Raw genomic sequence first — 23790 nt, forward strand, 5'->3', positions numbered from 1 at the left:
AAAACCAGGCGAATATTGTTCAAATTATGAGCACTTCACGTCCACCACGCGTGGTCACCAAGATTCAATGGTTCGCCTCGGATGTTCAGGATACATGCACCTGGCCGGTGTACAAACCCTGTCACTCGGCTGCCAGAATGGGTAAGTTGTGCTAGTCGAAGAGTTGGACACAAGCTCTCAACTCCGTTCCTTATCAATTGCGGGTGGATCCTGAAAAACTTTCCCGAATAGGAAAGTTTGGTTCAAGCTAATCATGCCAGTACGGCACATTAGGCTGCACAGGGACGGATGGTGATAAGCCTACATATTCCAACAACGATTGGCCTGGGCGAGACGTCTATCGAAGGTCCTTGCAGGTTGAAGGTCGCTGTGGTAATAAAGTATCGTCACCAGGTGTACTCATTTGCCTGACTCATCTCAACTCAGAAACCCCAGTGCATTGTCGACCTGCAGACAGATTTCCGACCTAGCGGCTCATCATCTTGTCCATATCAACATGGCCCAGCAGGGTGTAGAGAGACTGCCGGCAGATACACCACTCGAGCAGATCCTCTCCGTTCTCGATCGAGATGGCGGCCTTGTCATAACAAAGGTCATCAGCCAGGAGACGATTGATAAGATTGCCGAAGAACTGAAACCGCATGAACAACCAGACCAGGTGTGGAAGGGCAACTTCTTCCCGGAGGCAACAAAAAGGATCTGTGGCTCTGTGGGGAAATCGCAGACCTATGCAAAAGAGTTCTTCCTCAATCCGCTTTACCAGGAAATCTGCAACCGCCTGTTGACTCTGACAAAGAAGTCAAGATGTGGCGATGGCTATCGTACACTCGTCTGCAAGCCGATCGGCAATGCCAGCACGTCGTTCGACATTGGTCCCGGAGCGGAGGCGCAACAACTACACCGTGACGATGGAGTTCATCACATCACCCATCCGACAAAGCCAACCCAGATCAACATGCTTTGCGCCTGGACTCGCACCACTGCTGAAAACGGAGCAACCGTGGTCGTCCCTGGTAGTCACAAATGGGTAGGTGTCTCCTCACCGCACAAGCATTGCGAGGAGCGAACAGTCACTCATTAATTCCTTGCAGGCTGATCAAAAAGAAAACCAACCTCCACCAGAGAAAGCAGTTCCAGTCTGCCTTGAGCCCGGAGATGCTCTCATTTTCGATGGTGCCATCTTCCACGGTGGAGGCGCCAATGTGACGCAGTCTGAACGCCGCAAAGTGAGTCTTGTCCTCTTTTCATGCATGGTCAATTCTGATCAAGCACACTCCTCAGGTCTTTGGAGCTTTTATGACTCAAGGAAACCATCGGTCAGAGGAGAATATCTTTCTGCAACTCCCGCCGGAGGTAGCCAAGGACTACCCGATCGAGGTGCTTGAGGTGTACGGATACAAAGCCACGGGATCAGGACTGGGCTGGGTTGATTATAGTGAACCCCTTGATGCAGTGCTTGGACGTGGGGTGTCAGGCCCTGGCAGTCTCGATTTCTTCCAAGTTGGGGTTACCGCATGATTCGATTGATCATTGATGTGACCCAGAGCTAGGGGGTGATCTCATTTGGATAGACCGCAATGCAGATCTTGAAAGCTACACGACGAGGCTGTGCCGAAATAAAATGACACTATGCCACTGCCATACCTCCTCGTGCTCGACAAATGTGGTTCCTGGATACCGTTTCTGCCCGTATCTTTAGACTGACTACTCTTGACACCGAGAGGTCGCTTTTGTTGATACTACCGGTCTGCTGTCAACAGTGTTTAGGCCGGACTGAGTTGGACCTGCTGGAAAGAAATCTGTCATCCTCGAGGTGCTTTCTGTAGACGCAGTTGTTCTCTCTCTCTGGGAACGGGCTCGCCTGATAAACGGAAAGGGCCATCACGACCACTTCATTCGCAGCGACAAACCCTCCCCTACATAACGGCAATGACGACCATTCTCTCAACAGAGGCAGACATGTGAATGCTCAATTGTTACATTGTACTAAAGTGTTCCATAATGTATCTGATAATGATCGCCAGTGAAACCAGCTCACCCCATTCCACTATCAACCCTCATCCATCTGATACAGAGCTCACCAAGTAACAATCAGATCTTTTCCTTCGTCTCTGCAGGCGCCGCATTGATATGGATGCCGTTAAGAGAAGGACCAGTAAAGGACTTCTTGCCTACAAAAATCCACAACAGCCACGCGATTACCAACAGACCGACAGAAACAACACTAGCGTAATCTTCGCAATTAAGTCAGCAACAGAAATAGTCTGGGGATGTGGCAAACTTACTCATGTTGTCCTTCGTAACAGGCAAGTAGATCGGGAAGCAGAAGAAGATACCCAAGAGCGTCATGAAGAACACAGCTGCCCCGTTGATGGCCCAACCGTACTTGCCGAGCTTGAAGGCACCTTCTCGGTCATATACGCGCCCACGTAACATCAGGCAGACGATCGGGATCGAGTAAGCAACGTAGCCCAGAAGAACAAGACACGACATCAATGCGTTGAAGGCCGTGGTCGAGGCGAGGTACAGCACCGACACCAAGGCTGCGATGGCCCACGACATTATGACGGCTGGTACGGGGCAGGCAAGGCTTTTGTTGACCTTCGCGAAGAATTTGGGGAAAATAAAGCCGCCATCACGGGCGAATGACCAGATGATTCGACTACCCACTTGGATGACCGAGGTAGTGCTGTTGAAATTGTTGACAAGCTGAATCGTCGAGATACATGCCGCGGCAGCCTTGGAGCCGGTTGAGGTAAGCATTATTGTCAGGTAGGGTGCTCTGCACGTCCGTTAGCTACCAAAATCCCCTCAGCATGCCGGAAAAGGCTATGGGGGTTGCTTACCCGCTGCTAAAGAATTCATCCAGATCCTGACCCACGGAGAACATCAGACAGATGCTCACCAACAAGTCAGTGATAGCTCCGATGCCGATTGTCAGGAACATGGCCTTTGGCACTGTTCGACTGGGGTTCGACATTTCTTCCGAAAGATGACTGATGCTGTCCAGGGCGCAGAAGTTCTACGTTATTGTCAGTAATACTCCCATTCATTCGAGTCAACGGATGCTAGCTTACACCAGCGGTGATGACCAATCCTTCAAGAGCGTTAGCAGACGTTGTTGCGACGATGGAACAGACTTAGTACTTACCATTCATGAAAACAACGAAGCTATTATCCCAGCCTGTGTAGTTGATGAAGGTGCCAAACACGAACTTAGCAGGTTGGTGGGGGTTGGCTGCTGCTACTGCAGTGATGGACACGATGAAGAACGAGCCGAGGAACCTGAATCATGGTCAGAGAGGTGTCATGCACAAGGACTGGTCCGATACTTACCACCAAAACTCGATTCTGTCTATCAAGGGCAGCAGCCTGGTCGCAAAGACGTTCATCAAGCAGTTCAGGATGAGCAAAGCTTCCATAATCAGGAAGATATGCCAGGGTTTCGACTCATAGCTCGGGTTGTACAAGTTGGCTAGGAAGACGACTTGGAATGTCATGACGGCGACATTTGCAGAAGCGCCAACGATCCAAGCAAGCATATTGGACCAGCCGGTCATCCAACTCTGCAACCGATCAGCTCAAACTCATTCAGGTAGATCTCAAGATGAAACACTAAGCGCGTCTGACGTACCAAGAATGCAGCATGTTTTGGAGGTGCCAATCTGAATGTCCATTCCAAAGGACCTGCAGTAGTCTGGAGTGAGGTCAGCTCGAGGCTACTTGTGCATGTATAGGAATCATACAGGATATGCCGATGCCATCTCAGCCAGCGACAGTACAATCATCAAGACCATTCCGGGTATCACAATTCTGCACCATGTTAGCAATGTGCTTCATCGTCGGATGACATGTTTTCTGTTGAGACATACGCGCCATATACAAGCACTGCTGGGCCGCCGGAGTTGACACCAGCTACCAGAGATTGAGCCACTCCGGACCAGCTGCCGGAGCAGACGAAACCCAGGCCGATCAGGGCAAACAAACTGAAGTTCCGTTCTATTACGCAGTCAGCAATCCATTTCAGACTTGACAGTCCATATCGCCTCATACCGAGTTCTTCGGTATGACCGAGAGAAGCAAGTTGAAGTGCATCATTGGTGACATCTTTGAGAGTGCCACGCTCGCTGTCGACAGGGGTGTGCACCTGCACCTCATCTGCGGTCTTGTCGTGCATCGTGTATGCGAAGGGGGATCGTTCCGTGATCGGGAGCTACTCAAGGTGCGAACGACCAAACTTGCAAATAACGAGAAATCCTAGAAGGGTACGCAGAAAGAAGCTCGAGATGCAAGGGCTTCCTTGAAGGTGATTATATCAACCTCGCAACCACATGAGTGGTCTCGAGCCGGTATGGTAACTGCTTTCACCAAAGTGACGGGTATTCTGCGATATCAACCCGAAATTGATGGAAGACCCACTCGAGTTGCCTCATTAGGAAGGTATTTTTAGCCTCGAGTCAAGATGACCCTGACCCCGCAAAACCGGCACAGAATCCGTCTTCATTACTGCAGCGATAAGAGATACGATTCTCGACGCCAGCGCCGTCCGCCGTCTACGATGCGCGCGTGGATCCGATCAGAACCATTGTGATCCGGATTGCTGACTGGCGATTGGATACAGCAGGGAACTTAGCACTCAGATCGTCCCTCTCGCCCAATCACCCGAATTTCGAAACAAAAGTTGCTTGATTCGGATGGCGTGCAGTGGCCCAGATCTCATAATGGCTACAGTGGTAAGCCGACCTGGAGGGTCGGACTATTCTGCATCAGGCATTGTGGAATCTTCCTGCGCTGCTCATGGTGGAGAGACAACGGCCGAAGATTCGCTGGAGCATGCGAATAGTAGTGGTAGGATAACTCTATCCCAGTCGCGATGGTGCAATGGCGTTCTAGAAACATTATTTCAAGGCTCCTGCAAAAGACTCATGGTTCAAGGTAAAGCAGAAACCTCCTGGATGCGCATTGCTCGCCTCTGCTAGAGACAGACGCAACGCAATGGAGGCGGCGACGTTGAAGCCGGCATCAACTGTTGAGCTACAGATGAGAATTGGATTTTCATTGATCACGCTTGTTGCGCTCTACGTTTATTTGCAAAGACTCAATGCGAAACCCTCTCAGACAAAGAGCCTGCTCAAGGACATCGCTCCGACAACATCAACGGGCTCGTGCAGTTCAGGGAGCGGTAAGGATCACTTTCTCGCGAATCAACAATTCCATAGTCGCGCTAACATGCCTTCAGATCCAGTAACGCAGCTCGACTTTACGAATGTCGGCCCGTACAAGCCCAACTTTCAGTACGAAGATGAAGAGCCGATATCGTGGTACGAGAAGGACTTCATAAGTGATCGCGTTTACAGCATAACAATGGGTAATATGCCATAAAATCTACAGGGAAAGAGGTAGTGCTGACGACATCGGCAGCAATTGAAAAGTTAGCATTCAACGACTGGATAGTATTCGACAAGAACTATAAGAAGAGAATGGATCTCAAAGCCAAGGTCCTCGAAGAGGCCGGTTCAGACGCTATCGACTGTAGAGAAGGAGGTTACGATGGCTGTGTCGAGATGCTCGAGTGCCTGGTGAATTATCTACCGCGTCGTTTTCCGACAATCTTCACCTTGTCAGCAGACAAGAGCGTCATCAACAACCGGGTCACTGGAGAAAGCTTCAATGTCTCCCCGCCTTACGTCAAACACCACCCTTTATACATTGCTGGTAGACTTGTCGAGGACGATCTGAACATTCTTGTCGAGGGCCCATCCGGAGAGTACGTTTTGAAAGCTGTCCTGTCGGCTTTTCCCGCGGGCTTCCACGTGCGAGACAAGATGGACAAAACTCTCACTGAGATACATCAGACTGTTCCTACGTACCAGGAGAGGTTGCAGAAATCCATGAACAGGTATATCTCCCTGCCCCATGATCATTTCGGGTGTGGCTGACGCGGCTTGAAGGTTCTTCAAAAGTGTAGACCCGTCAAAGATGGTTGTGCGGGTCAATTGGGCAATAAACGACCACGAGGAACTTTTCCTGACTGAAGGAGCTCACCTCTACGAGAACGATGTCGGTGAGGCCGACGAGAGTATCGACATTGAGCAGGTTCAGCTGCGGGTGGAGAGACAGGTTCTCCGACGCTTGCCGCGGACTAAAGCCATCTGTTTCGTGACAAAGACGTATCTTTATCGTCTGGTCGACATCGCAGAAATACCTGGCTTCGCAACTCGATTGGGCGGACTGCTGCACAAGTTGCCTGAAAAGTTTGCTTTCTACAAGAGAAAACCGGTCTGGGGGAAGGTTGTGCTTGCATATCTTGACGAGATGGCAGCTAAATACCCTGCTGAATCTTAGGTCGAGGAAGCGCTCAAGAGCTTGCATAGCGATAGAGTAGAATATCATGACAATAAAAGACCGGTGCCTTAGAAGAATATTCATGCCTGAGCGTCCAGAGAGACTAATATCGCTAAGCGATGGCCATTATCGTAAAGCTACCACGGCATTGTTAGCACCTCTCCTTCTTCCCTGGATCTGGGCTTCCCCCATACAACTTCTGCAGATGGTTTGTCGTTCAGGGACATTATGATGTTGAAAAGCGTGCTGCTGCGCGTCTCAATTGGTCGGGTGGGATCCTCCTGGCAGCAAATCGCCTGAGGCGCATTGAAAGTGTCGGAGAAGACCCTTTCGCGGAGTAAAGATCCTTGAACCATGCTTCCGGAGACTCCCTCGTCCATCATCTTCGCCGTCAATTGGCGAATGCGCTGGAGACGCACAGGCGATCCTGCCAGCCACGGCGGTTCGTCGACGTGTTTGTTCGTGATGAAATGGTTCGAGTGCGTGACAAGTCCCCGTTCCTCAGGAAGGAACACATCGCCCAGCGGCGATAGTTCCATGCCAATTGCCTTGTGCCGGTCGGCGATAAGTATGTGCTGACTCGACGCCACGCCTCCGAGTGTTTGCAGACGGCGAATAGCCCCGTCGACGGATGTGCTCTCGAGGCAGACCCGGAGAGCGATGTGGATGGGCAGCTTTGAGCTTTGTGCTTAGGACTGGACGGGCACGGATGGCGTTCAGACATACACCTACCGCCGCGGAGTTGAAGCCGATCTTGCCGACAATGCCTGACTGTAGCAAGTTTCAGCACGGAAAGGGGCTCGGTTAACGAGCTAGACATACCTCTGTGATCATGTGTATCTTGGGCTTACCAGCTTGCTCGATGGATATCATGACCAGGTTTTGCTTGACTCGGTTGGTCCAGTCCCAATTCTGGGCCAGCACGACGCCCTCTACATCCGGTGCCGTATTCCAAGCCAGACTCGTGCATCCGTCCGAGAAGTTTCCAAGGGCAATTTCACTGCGGCAATTCAATGCGACGATATCGAGAATGTCGACGCCGGCGCCTTCGGCAATGCCTTGCATTTCTTCGTGAATGTCTGGCGTCAGCTTGTTGATGGTTGCGCTGAATTCCTCGGCGAGTTCGAGGACGGCGTCCCACGACATTTTCGATGTGATTTCGAACATGGCGCTGTACACCTCGATTTGACGTTTGATCTCTGTGGACAAGAGGCTGCCATGCTGGACACCGATCTGCCTTTCGTTAGTCTGGGTGCGGAGAGTCTGGCGATATCGCCGTACCTGTCGTGGTGTTCCTTTTAGATCAATCGTTCTCGGTTTCGTAGGTGTCATCTTTGTGATGTTAGACTGCGACGTCAATTACCTTGTTGTTGTTCAAAGCTTTGCGTCGGTTGGGTCAGTAGTCTCCTGGTTAGAGAGTCAGCATATGGCTGATAATCCCAAAATAGTGGTCAGGCTAAGGCCGAGGTGTCTTATCCAACCGCCCACCTTCCATATCGGGCAAGTATTAACAGCTGCGACATTTTCATGCACATTCTATGCGATATCACTGAGTTGGCCGAGGCCTTGTCCATATCGTCGCGTGCACTGCAATGAGTTGTCCGTCTGCGTCAATATTCGCTCCTTTACTGGAGCCGAGGATATGTTGCGAAGGTGGACGAGGCTGACGAGGCTGAACATTGCAAGGCTGAACATTGCAAGGCTGAACATTGCAAGGCTGAACATTGCAAGGCTGAACATTGCAAGGCTGAAGCTACGAGGCTGAAGACAATGGACCATCCTCGGCAAAACTTTATGCCTTGGCAGGAAATTTGTCCTGCGTCTGGAACTTTTCCTCCTCGGCGCCGCCGCATTTACCATATTGCAAACACTACTTTACCCTTTCCGAGAACTTCTCAAGCACAGCTTTCTCTGGGAATATATCGCTAATATGGCGATCCAGAAGAAGCACGGCAAGGGAAGACTTGACAAGTGGTATAAGCTCGCCAAAGAAAAAGGTTATCGTGCCAGAGCCGCTTTCAAGTTGATACAATTGAACAAGAAATATGGCTTCCTCGAAAAGAGCAGGGTACTCCTGGATCTTTGTGCTGCACCTGGATCATGGTGTCAGGTCGCAGCCGAGACTATGCCTGCGCAAAGTCTGATTGTCGGTGTCGACTTGGCTCCCATTAAACCCATTCCTCGAGTTATCACCTTCCAGAGCGATATCACTACCGACAAATGCAGAGCGACCATACGAGGACACTTGAAACATCTCAAAGCAGATGCAGTGCTACATGATGGTGCCCCAAACGTGGGTGTAGCCTGGGTACAAGATGCCTTTTCTCAAGCGGAATTGGTCTTGCAGTCGATGAAATTGGCGACAGAATTCCTGAAAGAGGGCGGCACATTCGTCACAAAAGTTTTCCGTTCTAAGGATTACAATGCATTGCTGTGGGTATTCAAGCAGCTGTTCACGTCCGTCGAGGCTACGAAGCCTCCTTCGTCCCGAAATGTGTCTGCCGAAATTTTCGTTGTCTGCAGAGGTTTCAAGGCTCCGAAAAGGATGGATCCGAAATTCCTGGATCCTAAGCATGTCTTTGCCGAAGTGCAAGAAGCGACTCCGAACAACGAGGCCAAAGTATTCAACCCCGAAAAGAAGAAGCGAAAGCGAGAAGGTTATGAGGAGGGAGAATACACACAGCACAAAGAGATCCCCGTCAGTGAATATATCCATACCACAGATCCGATTGCGATCCTCGGTACGGTCAACAAGCTCAGTTTTGCGCAAGGTTCTAATGGCGATCTCGCGTTGGCGGCCTTGGACAGACTTCCCGAAACGACGGATGAAGTAAGAAAATGCTGTGAAGACTTGAAAGTGTTGGGCAAGAAAGAGTTTAGAACACTTCTGCGGTGGCGACTAAAAGTGCGCGACAAATTTGGCATGTCTATCAAGGCAAAGAAACAGCAAGAGGCTGAGAAGACGGAAGGCGAAGAGGTTGCTGAGGTCCAGCCCATGGATGAGGAACTCAAAATCCAAGAGGATTTACAAAGATTGAAGGAGCAAGACTCGAAGAAAAAGAGGAAAGAGCGCCGACGGGGGAATGAGAAAAAGCAAAAGGAGATTGTGCGAATGCAGATGCACATGACCACGCCTCGAGAAATTGGTCTAGAACAAAATGGTCCGATGGGTGAGGGTGCCATATTCAACATCAAGACTGCGAATAAGGCTCGAGACGCCACCAAGATCACAGAAGGGCCGATGGAGCAAACGGAAACCCTAGAGTCAGAAGTGTCTGAAGAGGACTCTGAGGATGACGACTCTGATTCAGATGGAGACAACTTGGAAGAAGAGCTCGACAATTTGTACAGCATGTACCGTGAGAAACGTGAAGAGAACGACGCCAAAGCGCGAGCGAAAAGGGCCAGAAAAGAAAGAGAAACTGACGAGTGGGGTGGTCTGTCCGATGAAGCTGAGGGCAACGACAATGCGACCGACGCAGAGTCCGATGCTGAAGATCAATTTTCTGCACGTTCACTTCCCAAAGCTGATGGTCTTTCGACGAAAGCAGCCATGTTTTTCGACCAGGACATTTTCCAAGACTTAGGTCTCGACGAAGATGAAGACGACAAAGACAGCGCCATAGAGCTTGAAGATGAATCGTCTGACCAAGCGAAGCCAGCAACAACTCAGACACAGAAGCAGGCGGTCGAGTCGCAGCAAAAGCCTCTGAAATCAGCGTTGAAGAAGACCCAATCCTCCTCACAGCAGGCAACTGACGACGCGTCCGACTCAGAAGCAGACCTCCCACAAAAGCCCTCTACGGCTCCATCCACCCGGCCTGAGGATCCTCTCTTGCCAAACGGTCAATTGGACGTCGACATCATCACAGCTGAAGCCATGACCCTGGCTCAGTCACTGGCCACCAAGCAGACCAAATCCTCTGACCTCATCGACGACAGCTTCAACAAATATTCGTTCCGCGACGTAGACGGTCTCCCAGAGTGGTTCCTCGACGACGAGACTTCACACTCGAAACTCAACCGGCCCATCACTGCGGCCGGTGCTGCCGCGATCAAAGAGAAACTGCGCGCCCTCAACGCGCGGCCCATCAAGAAAGTGCTCGAAGCCAAGGGACGCAAGAAGTTCAAGGCAGCGCAAAAGTTGGAGAAACTGCGTAGGAAGTCTGCGCTGTTGCTCGATGACGAGGGTATCAGCGAGAAGGACAAGGCGGCGAGCATAACGAGGATGATGGCGCGGGCCGCCAAGAAGGGTCGACCGAAGGAGAAAGTCAAGGTCGTTGTGGCGAGAGGCGGCAACAGAGGTATCAGTGGGCGTCCCAGAGGTGTAAAGGGCAGGTACAAGATTGTTGATGCAAGGCTGAAGAAGGACGCCCGAGCGGAGAAGAGGTTGAAGAAGAAGTTGAAGAAATGATCGAGCTTGTTGTCTCGTCATCTTCGGTAACGATAAAAACCTTATGAATGGTATCTATGTTACGATGAACGCCCTGAAGAGCATGAGCATCCAATGTTCCGTCCCAATTCCGTTTCCGTGTCGTAAATGCTGTACAGCTCCAAAACTCCTTATCCAGCCTTCTGTACCGGATGTGGCCACCCCTGGTTATAGTATATACATGTAGACAGCGTCGCCTGATTGTGATTTCAGTGCATCAATCCCGCTTACTGATGTCCGAAGGCTGGTATCCACACTCAGCGTACTGAGAAGAATGTCGCCTCTCATAAGTTTGTACCGTCAGGCTGAGGCACCAAATAAGCCCGACTACCGTGTTCACTCAACAGGTTTGGTCGTGGTTTCAGTTGTCTGCGCAACAACATTGCCAACAGAGAAATGAGCCCGCCTTGAAAGTTGGCAGCCTAAGGAATTCTTGACCACTTTTGTCTCAAATCCTGGGACTTTATGGTAAGGTGTCGCACGTAAGACTCCCGGCACAGTCCATGCACTGCTGTGCAGGAGCCGTGCTGGGCGAAGTCGAGCACGAGAATCGTTCAATCTTTCCAACCACCAATGCCCCATCTGCCGGTGCTCTTATCGCCGGCATCGAATTTATCCAATTCACTTCCATCGCCCGAATAGCCAATGTGATCTCGATTATCGTCAATAAGGCGGCCATATTCCAAAAGAAGCCGAAACATGTACACTTCGATGTCCTCCCGTCTCAGGACTTTGTTCGACCACTCGCGCCCTTGCCGGGCGAGCTTCTGCGCCTCTCTCGGATGTGCAGCGATATAGACCTCCGGGTTGGGATCACCAGACTCAAGTGCATGTTCCATGTTGGGCTGCCCGTAGCCCATGAAGTAGGAAAGTAGTGAATAAATATCGTCGTAACGGTTGTCGACTGGAACAAAGTGTCGCCATGCGAGAAGACGGCTGTCGTGCCACTCACGAAAGATGGTGGCCTTGAACCCCAGACTCTTGCTCTGCAAGAAAGCGTGCCATCTGCCAGAAAATGAATGTCCATCCACATCAATCAAGTACTTGGACTTGAATTGTGCCGTCAATGACGTTTGCGGTTTCCACGAAAAGACCTGGTCGTAGAAACCGCAGTTTGGCACGCAGCCCCAAGCTTCGACGAATCCGACATCACTGTGCTGCTCGGCGAATTGCGAAGCGTGGAAGTGGTCATATGGCTCGTAAGTGGTGTTCTCCTGGTACGAGGCTTCCCGCTTCTCCGTCAAGACTGTGACGTTGGTGTCTGTACTCGAAAGATGAGTGCCATTGAGAAGCTGGACGAGCCTTTGACGGTGCATTGTTGGCCAATTGTCCTCGGTTTGCACACCTCCAGAAGTCACTCCGCGCCAGATGATAGTGTCGTCCTTGTCTCGCCAGTCCACGTCTCCTTCGGGATTATAGTCGTACCGGTCGTCATGTAAATAGTACATATTTGCGGGGAAGAGGATGTCATTGTTGACGTTTACCTTACACTCACCGAAAATAGGTATCAGTTTGTGAGAGGCGATAATGCTGCTGGCCGTGTACAACAAGCCGTGCAGGTTCTGGATAGCAGGTCCAACGGTGCAAAGATCCGAGGAGAGGTTGAAGTTGCTGACAATCCCTGCCTCTGTTTCTTTGTACATTTTATCTGCTTGCGCAATGGACATGTTCGACCGAGCGGGCGACTCCGGCGGACATGCCTTCGAGGCAATGTCCATGTACTGCCGCCCTGGCGCGAAGAACCATCCGTCATCAAGTCTTGTTGAGGTGTCGTTTGCTCTGTCCTCAATGCTCATATTCAGGAGTTCTGGCTGATTAGTCGTAAAGTTGTCCATGACTTCCGGAGGCATGGCACGGGTTTCATACTCCTTCTGCAGCATTTCCTGCATATCTTCCCATGGAACGACCACCCTTGGTTGGTCTAACCTGTTCATAGCGATATCCATGTCGGGCAAAAACTCGATGAATTTGTTGATGACCTCTACCATAGTGTCAGACCTCCAGCTTGGGTTATCTGTGCGGACGACCTTGTGGTCTCGGATATGAATCACGGCGGCGCCGAACGCCTCGTCCTCCCACATATGCGCAGCACGGGTGCGGATCTCGGATGCGTTGATGGCCCAGAACGGTCGAAGGTCGTCCATGATTTGCTCGAAATCGTCAATGTTGAAGACATTCCGTTTGCGCGCGAACTGGTACCATTCCTTGAACGCTGGAGGAGGATGTCTTCCATATTTGCTTCTGTATTTTTCCACTGTCTGTCTGAACGACGTCGATATGCTTGTTTCATATAACCTCCATGTGTCGTCCGCCTCTTGCATCAGCCGGTTGATTGGATGCAAGTCGAAATGCTCGACAGGATGCGATTCGGGAGGAGGCAGGGTTGAAGCGTCAGTAGGAGATTCCGGTGCAGGTGCAGGGGGAGGAGGACCCAAGTCCCATATGTCGTCCGGGTCAGCAACTAGAGGTTGCTCGGGCTTGCTGGGTCGCAGGCTGTCCGGTAGAGGGATACGAGCCGAGACATCCCTAATGGTCTCGCCCGAGAGGGTGAGACCGTGGAACACAATATAAAAGGCTATAACGGCTGCGACCAATATAAAGATGCGCCGCTTGTTGAACTCGATGGGCCCCATATTTGAGGGTGTGAAGGACGACTATGGAAACATATCATGAAACGGAAATGCTGCCATCGACCAGATGTATATTCTGCGACGGCTATAGCATGTTGGACGTATGGTATAACAGAAAACGAAACAAGAATTCCTATGCCTGTCTCAGGAGTTGGCAGGTTGCGACGTAAGATTCTCCGCACCCAAGCCTTGCTAAGCCTTGCTGTTAGGGCGGCATGATCCTTCCTCCACTGCAGTTCTGGCGCAAAATGGACCTTGGCAGGAATCTCGAATCTCGCGATTTTTTGAGATTCATCAAGCTTCAACAAGCCGGTACACTCCAGACCACACGGAGTCACAAACACGATGCCGCCTCGAATACCCCTGCGGCTACCGCAGATCAAGCCGTTCACTTCTCTCGATTCCCCTTCGATCTCTGCAACATCATCAATTCCATCCTTCCTCCTACCATTCCTCCACATTCAGACCAGAAATGCCTCCATCCTAAGCTCGCTGTCCGACCGACCGGGCGCATACAATCGCCGCGTTCGACGAGGACGAGGTCCTGCATCTGGAAACGGTGGTAAATCAGGTCGTGGTTCCGACGGTCAAAAACAACATGGGAAAGTCCCCGCAGGTTTCAATGGAGGTCAAACGCCAGAGCACATCGTGCACGGCAAATTTGGATTCAAGAATCTACACGCGACTGAAATGGTCCCCGTCAACCTAAACAGGATACAAGAATGGATCGATCAGAAACGGCTGGACCCAAGTCGACCGATCACACTACTCGAGCTCTACAGGTCGAAAGTAATCGGCCAATGTAAAGACGGCATCAAGCTGCTTGCTGACGGAGCCGCTGAACTCAAGACACCCATCCACATCGTCGTCTCGAAAGCGTCACAAGCCGCCATCGCGGCCATTGAAGCACTCGGTGGTACCGTCACCACCAGATTCTACACACAACAGGCTATCCGCCGGGTGAAGATGCAGCAGATGCACCCTTTCATCTCGCTACGTTGGGATCCCGTAGCACTCAACAAGCCAGCCCTCGCCGTAGCCGGCGGAGAGTCGCTGAAGGAACGTGTCACGGCCATGGGATATACATATCGTCTGCCGGACCCGACTTCTAGAAAGGATATCGAGTATTACCGTGACGCCAAGAACCGAGGCTATCTGAGCCATACGGTCAAGGAGGGCGAAGGACCGAGCTTGTACTTCAAGCCGCCGGTGAGCGAGGAGGACTTGAAGCAATTGAGGAGGCAGAGTGCGCAGAAGGGACGCAATGCAAAGGTTAGAGAGGAGAATAAGCTGTGGTAGATCGTTTCCGCGCGGTAGCAGGGCGTTGAAGTGGAATGTACAATATCGCTGGAATTGAGTTCCCAGATCTTAGCATTTTAAGCCAAGTGTGCGCGACTATTGAAGACATTTACAAGAGCCAGCTTTTGATCCACAGACCAACCAGGCGGCTATTCTATCATTCAAGCTGGTCCGCAACCTGATCGGTCGTGACTACAAATTAATACAAAATCCGTCCCGTGCCTGGCCTTGCCCTACCCAGCCAACCCAAATTCCCTGTACCGGCCAGACTCACAGCGCTCGAGACAGAGGACAAATTAACCTTCAAGCGGCGTCCATGGCTTCTCGTAGAATCCTTCCGCGCAACTGCTCAACTACTCGCGCGACACGTCACGTCCAAAGAACTTGGCCTTGAGCCAGTCAAAGGCGACAAGAACACGGTTACGAGCTGCAATAAAGGTCAGTATTGCGAAAACAGACGGGCAAACAAGGACTTACTGCTGAAGCACATGCTCAAGTACGCGCTCTTCCAGAAAAGATAAGTCATCGTACCGCCCGAGGCGATATTGCCACTGAACCAAGAGACATCGGCCACGGCCTTCTCAGCTCCAATGTAAGCCAACGAGCCCTGATGAGAGTACTGGAAGGGACCAATCTGCTTGACACGGCGAAGCTGTTTTTGGCGCTCGGTAATCTCGTTGAGGATAGCCGTCCGCTCTTCTGCTTTGGCGGAAGATTGCTTGGCCGAAAGCTCCCGCATCTCTGTCTCAATGGCGTCGGTCTTGGCCATGGTGTTGAACAATCGCGCGAGAAAAGCGCCTTCTTGTGCGGCGACTTGTGCTGTAGGCGCGTAGTTGGCGACGGCGCAGTCACCCACAGCCCAGATATTCTCGGTGCCGTTGACCACGAGGTACTCATTGACTTCAAGACCACGACGGGCATTCTTCTGCGCCGAAATCTGCGACATGAGGTCTTTGACAACGGGCCGGAGAGCGTTACCAGTGGCCCAGACAAGCAGACCGTATGGGATTTTCTCGATTGCCTTGGTTCCGTCAGGCTTGCTGATTTCTGCCTCGATGAATTTGTCGGTGACGTTCTTGACCATGGTCTTTGTGCGGATCTCAATATGCTCTTCCTTGAAGGACGACTCAGTATAGTCGATCAGTTGCTTACTGAACATGGGGAGCACATTGGGAAGAGCTTCCACAAGAGTGACGTGGAAGTCATCCTTGATCTGAGGCACCCACTTCAGCAAATCCTCCTGGAAGAAGTCTTGCAATTCACCAGCAAATTCGACGCCAGTGGGACCACCACCAACGACGACCATATGCAGCAGACGCTTGATCTCGTCCTGAGACTGATCCTTGAATGTAGCAGTCTCGACGCAGTCCATGATCTGTTTCCGAATCTTCTGAGCATCGCCGACCTCTTTCAAGAAGCAAGCGTGTTCGCGAACACCAGGAATGCCAAATGTAGCGTTCTCCGCGCCGACACCCACGACCAGCATATCAAAAGGGACTTCAGTCTCCATAGTATCACCCTTGACGTCGGAATCGTCTTTGGCGTAGATAATCTTCTTCTCATAATCGATCTTCGTCGCTTCTGCTTCGTAGAACCTCACTGCCCTCTTCTTGTGTCGAAGGATGTTCCGGATGGGTTCCATGATAGAGCGATGTTCAATGGTACCGGTGGTGCAGGAGGGAAGCAGGGGGGTAAAGAGGAAGTAGTTTCGAGGCGAGATAACGATAACATTGTAGTTTTCAGTGTCGAGATTCTTGAGCAGTGAGACAGATCCCCAACCAGTACCTGGACTTTGTCAGTATTGAAGCTTGATTGAGCGTGATAGACACCCACCCAATATAACCAGCGTTTTCTTGCTTTGGTCCACCTCAAGCTGATCGGCTGGATTTCGCGCTTCCCAAATAGAATATGCTGTGAAGCCAAGAACCCCAAAGGTAGTAAGATATGTTACCCGCCATACCCAGCGGAAGAACCTGAATCGCTTTCGGGGCCTTGGTTCGGGAGAAAGGGTCACTGAGGGAGCTTTAGGAGCATTGTCGGCATAGGTCCGACGAAACGTTTGTTGAAGGACTTGTCGAGGAAGAACCTGTGATGGATTGAGCGCCGAAGCATTAATTGGCCTGCGGAAGGTGCTCGTGGTAAAGGAGGATATCGGCCTGCGTGATGCAACTGAGAAGCTCACGGGCTTCATGCGCAGGGAAAGTTTGCTCGCCATTGATGGCAGAGGGTAGTGAGATGGAAGCTCACGACGACGGCATCAGGGAGGATGGCAAGAAAGGTTGATCGACGACTGTGAGTCGCGTTGAAAGGTCAGCAAGGTATTCTAGACGTGCGACAGATTACAGGGATATTTTTTCTGGTGACTGGATACCTGTAAATGGCGATGACAGCAGCAAGCAGCAGTTAGTGGACCTCAAGATCAAATTCATGCTCGGATCCCTGATAAGCCACTCATTTTTGGTGATTATTACAGGTGCGGATCAAAGGCCAAAGCCTGAGCGCCTTAAACCACCGGCGGACCGGCTCCAGCCGGCTAAACATTGAATGCACAAGCCTTCCATCAATAAGGCGCCTTTACCTACGGGCAAAGGGAGCCTCCAAACTTGAGAAGGGCGTGAGGGCCTGTTCAGGAAGATAAGTCCGATACAATACAGATTATGCTACTCTTCATCATAACAGGTAATATCAGCCTTCTACTGCTGCTTTCGTGGACCAAATGGCCGGTGTCAAGACAGTCATACTCATTCAGCCTTGCCCGTCCGGTGGGGTCCTGCAAAGTACAATGTGCCTTTATCCTTTACCAGGCACAGGTGTCCTCACTCGCGCCCTTTCCAATGACAATAGTGAATCCATAATATCCTGCCGGCTGTGGTGCAGCCTCATGGTCGATATCGGAATCCGGTTTCCGAGACGAACCAGCAACACGTTCAGCCCATAGTTGTGAGACCAGTTCTGGCTCTGCTACACAATTGTCATGGCGGTAAAGAGATGCAGCAATGCGCCGAATCTCACGTCCGGACCTGGTATCAACGCATGGTAACATCAGTCTCTCCGCTCTTCTGTGCTTCTGGTCCTCCCTGCTGGCTTGATAGTATCTTCTGAGCTTCACCCTGTCCCTCTGGTGTCAACTCTGGCCCTGGCTCCTGCTCTTCACCATCGGATTCTTTGATTATGGATTGCTTGAGGTCTTCAGAGTCTTGGTCGGACACGGCTGATTCGGTTGCAATACCAGAGTGACGACGGGCTTCTGACACAATCATCTCCGCCTCGCTGATGGCGCCCTTCTCCTTGTTGGCCTCGCTCTCGACGCCGATATCAATCTTGGTGTTTTGTTGCAGCTTTTGCGGGTCAAATCGAACAACCATGACGGAGAGGTTGTCGGTCGAAAACCGAGCTAACGCATGCTCGACCAGCATCTTCGACGCTTGCTGCGGATCCTGCACGTGACGGATGAGGTCGACGGCCTCTTGATCCGAGCAGACATCCCATAGCTAGAATCACGTTAGCCTTTGCTCACACTTACGTTGGACTTATCACTTACCCCATCACAGGCTAATATCAAGAACTCGTCTTGGTCGGGCTGGATAACAGTCTCTGTCGTGTAGGGATGTCCAGTGACCAAATCTTTGAGGTATGAATCTCCCAATGCGCGCGTGACTGCCAGGACTCCGTTCACCCGATTGTTTAGGATCAGGCCTCCCGCCTTGGAGATCCGCTTGCCTTCATTTTCATCCATACCCTTGTGATCGTAGGAGAGACGAAGAGCTTTTCCGTTTCGGCAAAGTACAATTCGTGCGTCGCCGACATTAGCAGTGTACAACACCCGTTGCCGTGTAGCCTTCTGTTTGGCCTCTTGGATAGCTGCCGCGGCAGCTTCTGTAGTCGAGTTGGAGCGTGGAGTGGTTTCATTCGCTTCGGTCGTCTTTTCGTTCTTTTCTGCTTCTTTGGCAGCTGCAGCCGCCAGGGCGGCGATAGCCTGGGACCCGGTGGCTGAATTGGTGGTGGGCACACGATCTTCCCATCTCAAGATAGCAGTGATGGCTGTGCATCCACTGTTCTTTAATGGCAATTTCTCCAGCTGATTGTCGGCAGAGGTGTATGTTTGGTCGAGCAGTTCGGGCACCGGGGTATTGGGGTATTTCCGCATGAAATCCTCTAGGATGATGTGGACTTTCTTTCCACACCACTCGGCGGCGAAAGTTCCAGCATGGCCGTCGAAGATAGCAAAGTAGCCATTATCGGTTTCCACAACACGCTGAGGATCTGAGGGTACACTGGTCAAACTGTTTCGGTCGTCCAAGGACTTCTTCTGCGAGTTGACGTTGTCGACGACAGGCGCCGGAGTGCCGAGGAAGTTGTAAAGGTAAGAATGAGTGTCTTCCATGGTTCGGCGACATTTCTTGTTCTTGTCTTCCGTTACACCGACCAAAAAGGACGAATTGGGAGTGGGACGAGACTCGCCTGCCGAGTTGTTGAGCGAGCCTTGCGGCACACTCAAGGCGGCGTCTGTTTTGGAGAGCTTCTGCATCGGTGTCTGAGGGCCGTCCTTATCACCATGGATCAAAGAGTTTTTCGCTTGTGTAAAGATCTCTTTCGCTTTGGCGCTACTACTGCGGCGCTGCTTCTTCGGGTCACTCGTAGGTGATGCGGCGCTGTCCTCGGCTTGTTTGCGTGCAGGTGTTTCCGACTTGGACGGTGTGTCATTTGTCTTTACACTGATCGGAGAAGATGGTGAGCCTGGAGCGTTGTTGGCGTCGTTGTTGGATCGAGTAATGCTGTCCGATTCTCCATCCTTCTCTTTCTTATTGCCAAACATACGATTGAGAAACCCTCCGTGCGTGGAGCTTCTCCGCTCGGTGGTGCCCGCCAGCTTGACGGCTTGTCGACGACAGTAGGCGACGTCGGGCTGCAAAGGAAGGAAAGGTGTGTAGGCAGCGCTTCGTAGAAGGTGAGAGATTTGGTTTGCTGTCAAGAATGGCGGCTGGATATGACGCCAATAATGCGAGATGTGGGCAAGTGAATTTGCAAAAAGCGCAGGAAGTTTGTCTGTGCCCTTCTTTGACTTCTCAGACAAGCAAGTTGAAGGGTGTATTCAGGGTGACCAATACTTTACGAACGTCACGAGCAGGAAAAGACCGAGGGCCGTCGAGTTTGAGGGGGACACAAAGAAAGACTCGGACTTGGAGGTGTGATGTATTGAGGGTGTGGAGGCAGCGACTCAAGGCAGAGCGCTTGAATCAGTGGCCTGCTTATTTCAAGGCGACGATGGTGATGTGTTGTGGTGAATAAAGATGGGCGATGTACGGATATTGTGACAGGCAGCCTGGAACGCAAGACGGATCAAGGCCAGAGGCAGAAGCAGAGGCAGGTATGCGAGGGCGATGATGGCAGTGCAGCAAGGTCAATCAATCTGTGGGGTGAAAGTAGTGAGTGGGAGGGGAAGCTGAGAGGCCTGACGAGAATCGAAATGAGGGCGGGATGATTCAATCGACACTAAATGGATCAGATTTTTGGGACCTGGTTTCTAGACTTTCTTAGCCGGGGACCCTTGGGACCCCTATGATGCGCATTTTCTTAATTCTTCTCTGCTCTAACGTTACCGACGACAGTCACACGATTCGGTATTCACAATTCGGCCTTTCCCCTTAGTACCACCAACGTTCATCACAGCAACGGTTTTGCCTCTTTTTGGCGTTTGCGTCGAGTGGCAAGTCTCTGTACCTCAGTACTTTGGCGGCCTCCGAAATTTGTGCAAAGTACTTAGATACCTTTCGGTAGTGGTTTGCATAGTACATGGAGGCCTCTGTATGATCCGTTGTGCAATAAAAATGTGAAGAATATAATTCCCGGAATCACCGAACCAACACCTTTTTGGACAATCGACCCAGAACCACGCATATCTCGTACACTCATGACATTTTCATTCGGGAGAATCGCTGCAGGAGTCCTAGTCATTTGCTATGCGGGAGCAAGTGGAGAATTACATATCATAGATGTCCGCGCCGGGACAGAAAAGTGTAGAGCCGCAAGCAACACGCAAGGACACGCTCAACGTAACTAAATGGCTTGGTGCTCGAGTCGCTCAATCCCTTCATGCATAAGCACCCACAGCGCCCGGTGGTCCTTCAAGGTCAATGCCTGAGACCCTGCGTCGAGCCTCTGACGAATTTCGGATGAGATTACCAAAATACTTTCGTGCCACCTCGCTTTCCCGTTTGACCTTGGACACGTCTTCCCTCTTCTGTCTCAGCTCTTCGACATTCTGAGCGAGGTCTGTCGTCAAGCGTTGTGCTGGGTAGCGTAGCACACGTCGGACTTCGGCAGCAATACGGTTAGCATTGCTGTGCGTATAATCCATCTGCGCCAAGGTAGCAGAGAGCTTGGTGGCGAGTCGAGGTGGGAGTGTTTGTGGGATGGTCGACAGGACATAAGCCACTGTCAAGACGGCTACAGACCAGATTAGTATCTTTGCAGTCAAGAAAGGAGGACATGGTACTCACCAGCTGCGAGAACACCAGGCACGATCATACGCCTCAGATTCCGACTTCCTACAATCTTGGCCGCGCCAAACGCGCCATCAACCCAACCAATACCACCCACAGCTCTTGAGCCGACTGTGCCGACCAACGTCAAGGCCAATCCTGTGCCTACAGTCTTCTCTTGACGCTCCCACAGACCTGCAACGTCGAAAAAGTCCCACAGCTCAACATCAGTATCGACTGACCGCACCAGGGCATCTTTCCGTCGTTGAAACATCTTGTCGGCCTGGAAGTTGAGATTATCATACTCTTCCCCGACATGCAGCAGACCAAGAGCCTTGACCATGCTTACTCCGTGAACCGTCCGATTCCGACCGTAGACCTCGCAATTAGTGACTGCAGCAGAGATTTGGTCAAGCATGGCGACTCGAAGATCGTCAGCATATTGGAATGCAGAGAATAGTCCCGGATATTCGACACCATGGTCTTCCTTGCCCACGTTCGCTATGGTTGTAGAGAGTGTTGACCTCGTGTGATTGTAGACTTCCGTTGCCGTGGAATCAATGTCCTTTTCGACTTGCTCTGATACCACTGTTCGCTGTTTCTGTCTCTCGACATACTCGGGCTCGATCTCGGAAAGCTCTTTTGATACTCTTTCGAGCTCGGCCTGCGCAACGTCGCGGTTCACGGTGGCCAGCACATTCATATCGCCCAGACAGTTCATCAGGTACGTTTTTGCGGGAGCCAATTTCGAACGTGCTCTTTTTTCCAGGACGAATCTGCGAAGAGCACCTTCAAGGACCTCGAAATCGCGGAGTTTTTCCTTGTCCTTGCCTTTACCCTTACCTGAACCATCATCGTCGTCGTCATCGTCTGGGGGATTGGACGGACCTGACCCGCCGCTGCCGCTATTTCCTCCTTCTATCGGGAGTGGTCGCTGCGTGGGTACGGCATTACTGGACACAAAATGTACCAGCTCTTGGGCCTCTTTAAACGTCTGAGGGCTAAGCTTGGCCAGCTGGTCCAGAATCATCTTTTGACATCGCTCTTTGTCTCGAATGTTGTCGAATCCATTGACTACCATGAACATGTAAGCTTTCTCGTGAGCAGCTTGCCATATGAATTCTTTTGCGGAAAGTGTGAAGTGATTCGCGGCGGACACCACAAAGACAACGACGTCAATCTCTTCTTGTCGAGCAAAGACTGCAGTTGTCTTGACCGAGTCTGCATTCAGACCAGGTGCGTCGATCAATGCAATGTCCACCACACCGTTGTTCAGGAGTGACTGGTCAATAGTCCGCACATCTTTCACGTAAACTTTGCATTGCATGTACCGGTCGTTGTCAACGACAATTTTCTCGAGTTCGTCTAGTGAATAGGCATCGTAGGTACTCTCATCGTTGCGATCATATACCGAATCCTTGTGCACGGCATGCACTTCTTCGTGCCCGCCATTCTCCTTGGCATCCAGGACCTCACAGAATATGCTGGTGCAGGGTTGCTGGTCTTCCGGCAGAATCTTGCGCCGTAATAATGCGTTGCAGAACGTCGATTTACCCGCGTTCAGGTCGCCTGTCACCAAGACCTTGCTCGAAGTATCCTCGATTCGGTCTCGAAGAGCGAGGAGATGCCGTACACTCTGGCCGATTTTGCCGTCAAGTAAGGACGCGATCGACTTCTTCTCCAATGAATGGACCAGTTCAGTCTGTGATAGTGTGCCCACTTTCAAATCCAGTTTGAGTATGGAAAATTCTTGCGCAATCTGAGGCGTAATCAACCGTGGTTCAGGTGTCTTTCTCGCTTGTGCTTGACCACTGGACTCCCCAGTTGTATCCTCACCAAGAGAGGTACCAGCTCTTCTGAGTGCTCCCGGCCTGTGGTGATCAGCTCTTTTGAGAAACGTGTCTCGTGATAAATCGGTCTGATCTATCGTAGACTGGGCTTGATGAAGACCTGGTCTGTGAGGTTGTGTTTCTTCTTCGGGTTTCTGCACTGAAGGATAATGTGCCGGCCACTGAGCGTTCATCTCCTGCAATTGCTTGAGAAGTTCCACAGTCTGGCTGATTGCCTTGGCGAGGGCAACTCGATTCTGGTTGTAGTACAGCTGGTGGACATGGCCGGCTAGAGCTCGCTTCTCGGTATCTGACATCGGCCCAGACTGACCGTTGACCTGTGGTGTATGTGCAGGGGTAGGCCGATCCATCAAGAGTCCATCTTCCCAAGCGTTCATCTCGCCACCATTCTGTTGCACATCGCCCGGCATGCTTCCATAACCTGAGTCCTGTTCTAACTGTTCCATAAGAGCGGCGGCATGCATCGACTGTCCACCAGAGCCCACTGTCATGTATTGTGGTCGGTAGGAAGGAGGGTGGTTGGGAGCAGGCGATGCCATGTCGTCGTTGTTGTGGTCTGAGCCATTTTCTTCGGGTTTGCGCGATGAGCCTGCGCTCGGAAAGTACGACTGGCTCATCGTTCGGGCGCTTTGGAGAAGAATCAATCAGCAACCACAGCAGTAAATCGTCGTAAAGTTGCGTCTGCTTCCATAATAATGCGTGAGGTGTTATTAGGAAGAACAAGTGAGGTAGACTGATGATTGAAAGGCGAA

General features: G+C 51.4%; 10 protein-coding genes across 10 annotated transcripts; 4 read left to right on the plus strand and 6 right to left on the minus strand.

Annotated features, from left to right (window-relative positions):
- Positions 1-221: 221 nt before the first annotated feature.
- Positions 222-1539, plus strand: EDD37DRAFT_187429 (uncharacterized protein). Its single transcript, XM_062810039.1, has 3 exons — positions 222-1027; positions 1092-1226; positions 1282-1539. The coding sequence occupies exons 1-3, from the start codon at positions 497-499 to the stop codon at positions 1516-1518; spliced, it is 903 nt and encodes a 300-aa protein (XP_062666030.1). The 5' UTR covers positions 222-496; the 3' UTR covers positions 1519-1539.
- Positions 1540-2091: 552 nt separating this feature from the next.
- On the minus strand, positions 2092-4177 carry EDD37DRAFT_669534 (amino acid/polyamine transporter I; the record flags this gene model as incomplete). The annotated part of the gene is made up of 10 exons (XM_062819343.1): positions 2092-2234; positions 2286-2782; positions 2847-3022; positions 3078-3097; positions 3152-3285; positions 3337-3566; positions 3635-3697; positions 3747-3813; positions 3873-3999; positions 4054-4177. The coding sequence occupies 10 exons, from the start codon at positions 4175-4177 to the stop codon at positions 2092-2094; spliced, it is 1581 nt and encodes a 526-aa protein (XP_062666031.1).
- An 818-nt stretch (positions 4178-4995) lies between these two features.
- Positions 4996-6345, plus strand: EDD37DRAFT_654253 (uncharacterized protein; the record flags this gene model as incomplete). Its single annotated transcript, XM_062818664.1, has 4 exons — positions 4996-5182; positions 5240-5368; positions 5422-5866; positions 5952-6345. 4 exons carry the CDS (start codon positions 4996-4998, stop codon positions 6343-6345), a joined length of 1155 nt encoding a protein of 384 aa, XP_062666032.1.
- Positions 6346-6482: 137 nt separating this feature from the next.
- EDD37DRAFT_688719 (acyl-coenzyme A:6-aminopenicillanic acid acyl-transferase-domain-containing protein) lies at positions 6483-7951 on the minus strand (the record flags this gene model as incomplete). The annotated part of the gene is made up of 4 exons (XM_062819965.1): positions 7627-7951; positions 7168-7578; positions 7042-7116; positions 6483-7019 (listed from the first exon to the last, which is right to left on the minus strand). The coding sequence occupies exons 1-4, from the start codon at positions 7675-7677 to the stop codon at positions 6483-6485; spliced, it is 1074 nt and encodes a 357-aa protein (XP_062666033.1). The 5' UTR covers positions 7678-7951.
- Positions 7952-8191: 240 nt separating this feature from the next.
- EDD37DRAFT_187680 (Spb1 C-terminal domain-containing protein) lies at positions 8192-11045 on the plus strand. The gene has a single exon (XM_062810041.1). The coding sequence runs from the start codon at positions 8276-8278 to the stop codon at positions 10757-10759; it is 2484 nt and encodes an 827-aa protein (XP_062666034.1). The 5' UTR covers positions 8192-8275; the 3' UTR covers positions 10760-11045.
- Positions 11046-13586, minus strand: EDD37DRAFT_187729 (uncharacterized protein). Its single transcript, XM_062810042.1, has one exon. The coding sequence runs from the start codon at positions 13408-13410 to the stop codon at positions 11332-11334; it is 2079 nt and encodes a 692-aa protein (XP_062666035.1). The 5' UTR covers positions 13411-13586; the 3' UTR covers positions 11046-11331.
- On the plus strand, positions 13583-14780 carry EDD37DRAFT_641973 (50S ribosomal protein L15). Its single transcript, XM_062817342.1, has one exon. It carries the CDS (start codon positions 13753-13755, stop codon positions 14704-14706), a length of 954 nt encoding a protein of 317 aa, XP_062666036.1. The 5' UTR covers positions 13583-13752; the 3' UTR covers positions 14707-14780.
- EDD37DRAFT_641975 (NADH dehydrogenase) lies at positions 14781-17222 on the minus strand. The gene is made up of 3 exons (XM_062817343.1): positions 16540-17222; positions 15184-16491; positions 14781-15133 (listed from the first exon to the last, which is right to left on the minus strand). Exons 1-3 carry the CDS (start codon positions 16919-16921, stop codon positions 15060-15062), a joined length of 1764 nt encoding a protein of 587 aa, XP_062666037.1. The 5' UTR covers positions 16922-17222; the 3' UTR covers positions 14781-15059.
- A 510-nt stretch (positions 17223-17732) lies between these two features.
- EDD37DRAFT_659965 (protein phosphatase) lies at positions 17733-19234 on the minus strand (the record flags this gene model as incomplete). Its single annotated transcript, XM_062819073.1, has 2 exons — positions 17733-18197; positions 18248-19234. 2 exons carry the CDS (start codon positions 19232-19234, stop codon positions 17733-17735), a joined length of 1452 nt encoding a protein of 483 aa, XP_062666038.1.
- A 1240-nt stretch (positions 19235-20474) lies between these two features.
- On the minus strand, positions 20475-23790 carry EDD37DRAFT_187805 (transmembrane GTPase Fzo1). Its single transcript, XM_062810043.1, has 2 exons — positions 21207-23790; positions 20475-21153 (listed from the first exon to the last, which is right to left on the minus strand). The coding sequence occupies exons 1-2, from the start codon at positions 23653-23655 to the stop codon at positions 20798-20800; spliced, it is 2805 nt and encodes a 934-aa protein (XP_062666039.1). The 5' UTR covers positions 23656-23790; the 3' UTR covers positions 20475-20797.

This window comes from Exophiala viscosa, assembly GCF_022695815.1.
Source record: "Exophiala viscosa unplaced genomic scaffold EDD37scaffold_14, whole genome shotgun sequence".
Lineage (NCBI taxonomy): Eukaryota > Fungi > Ascomycota > Eurotiomycetes > Chaetothyriales > Herpotrichiellaceae > Exophiala > Exophiala viscosa.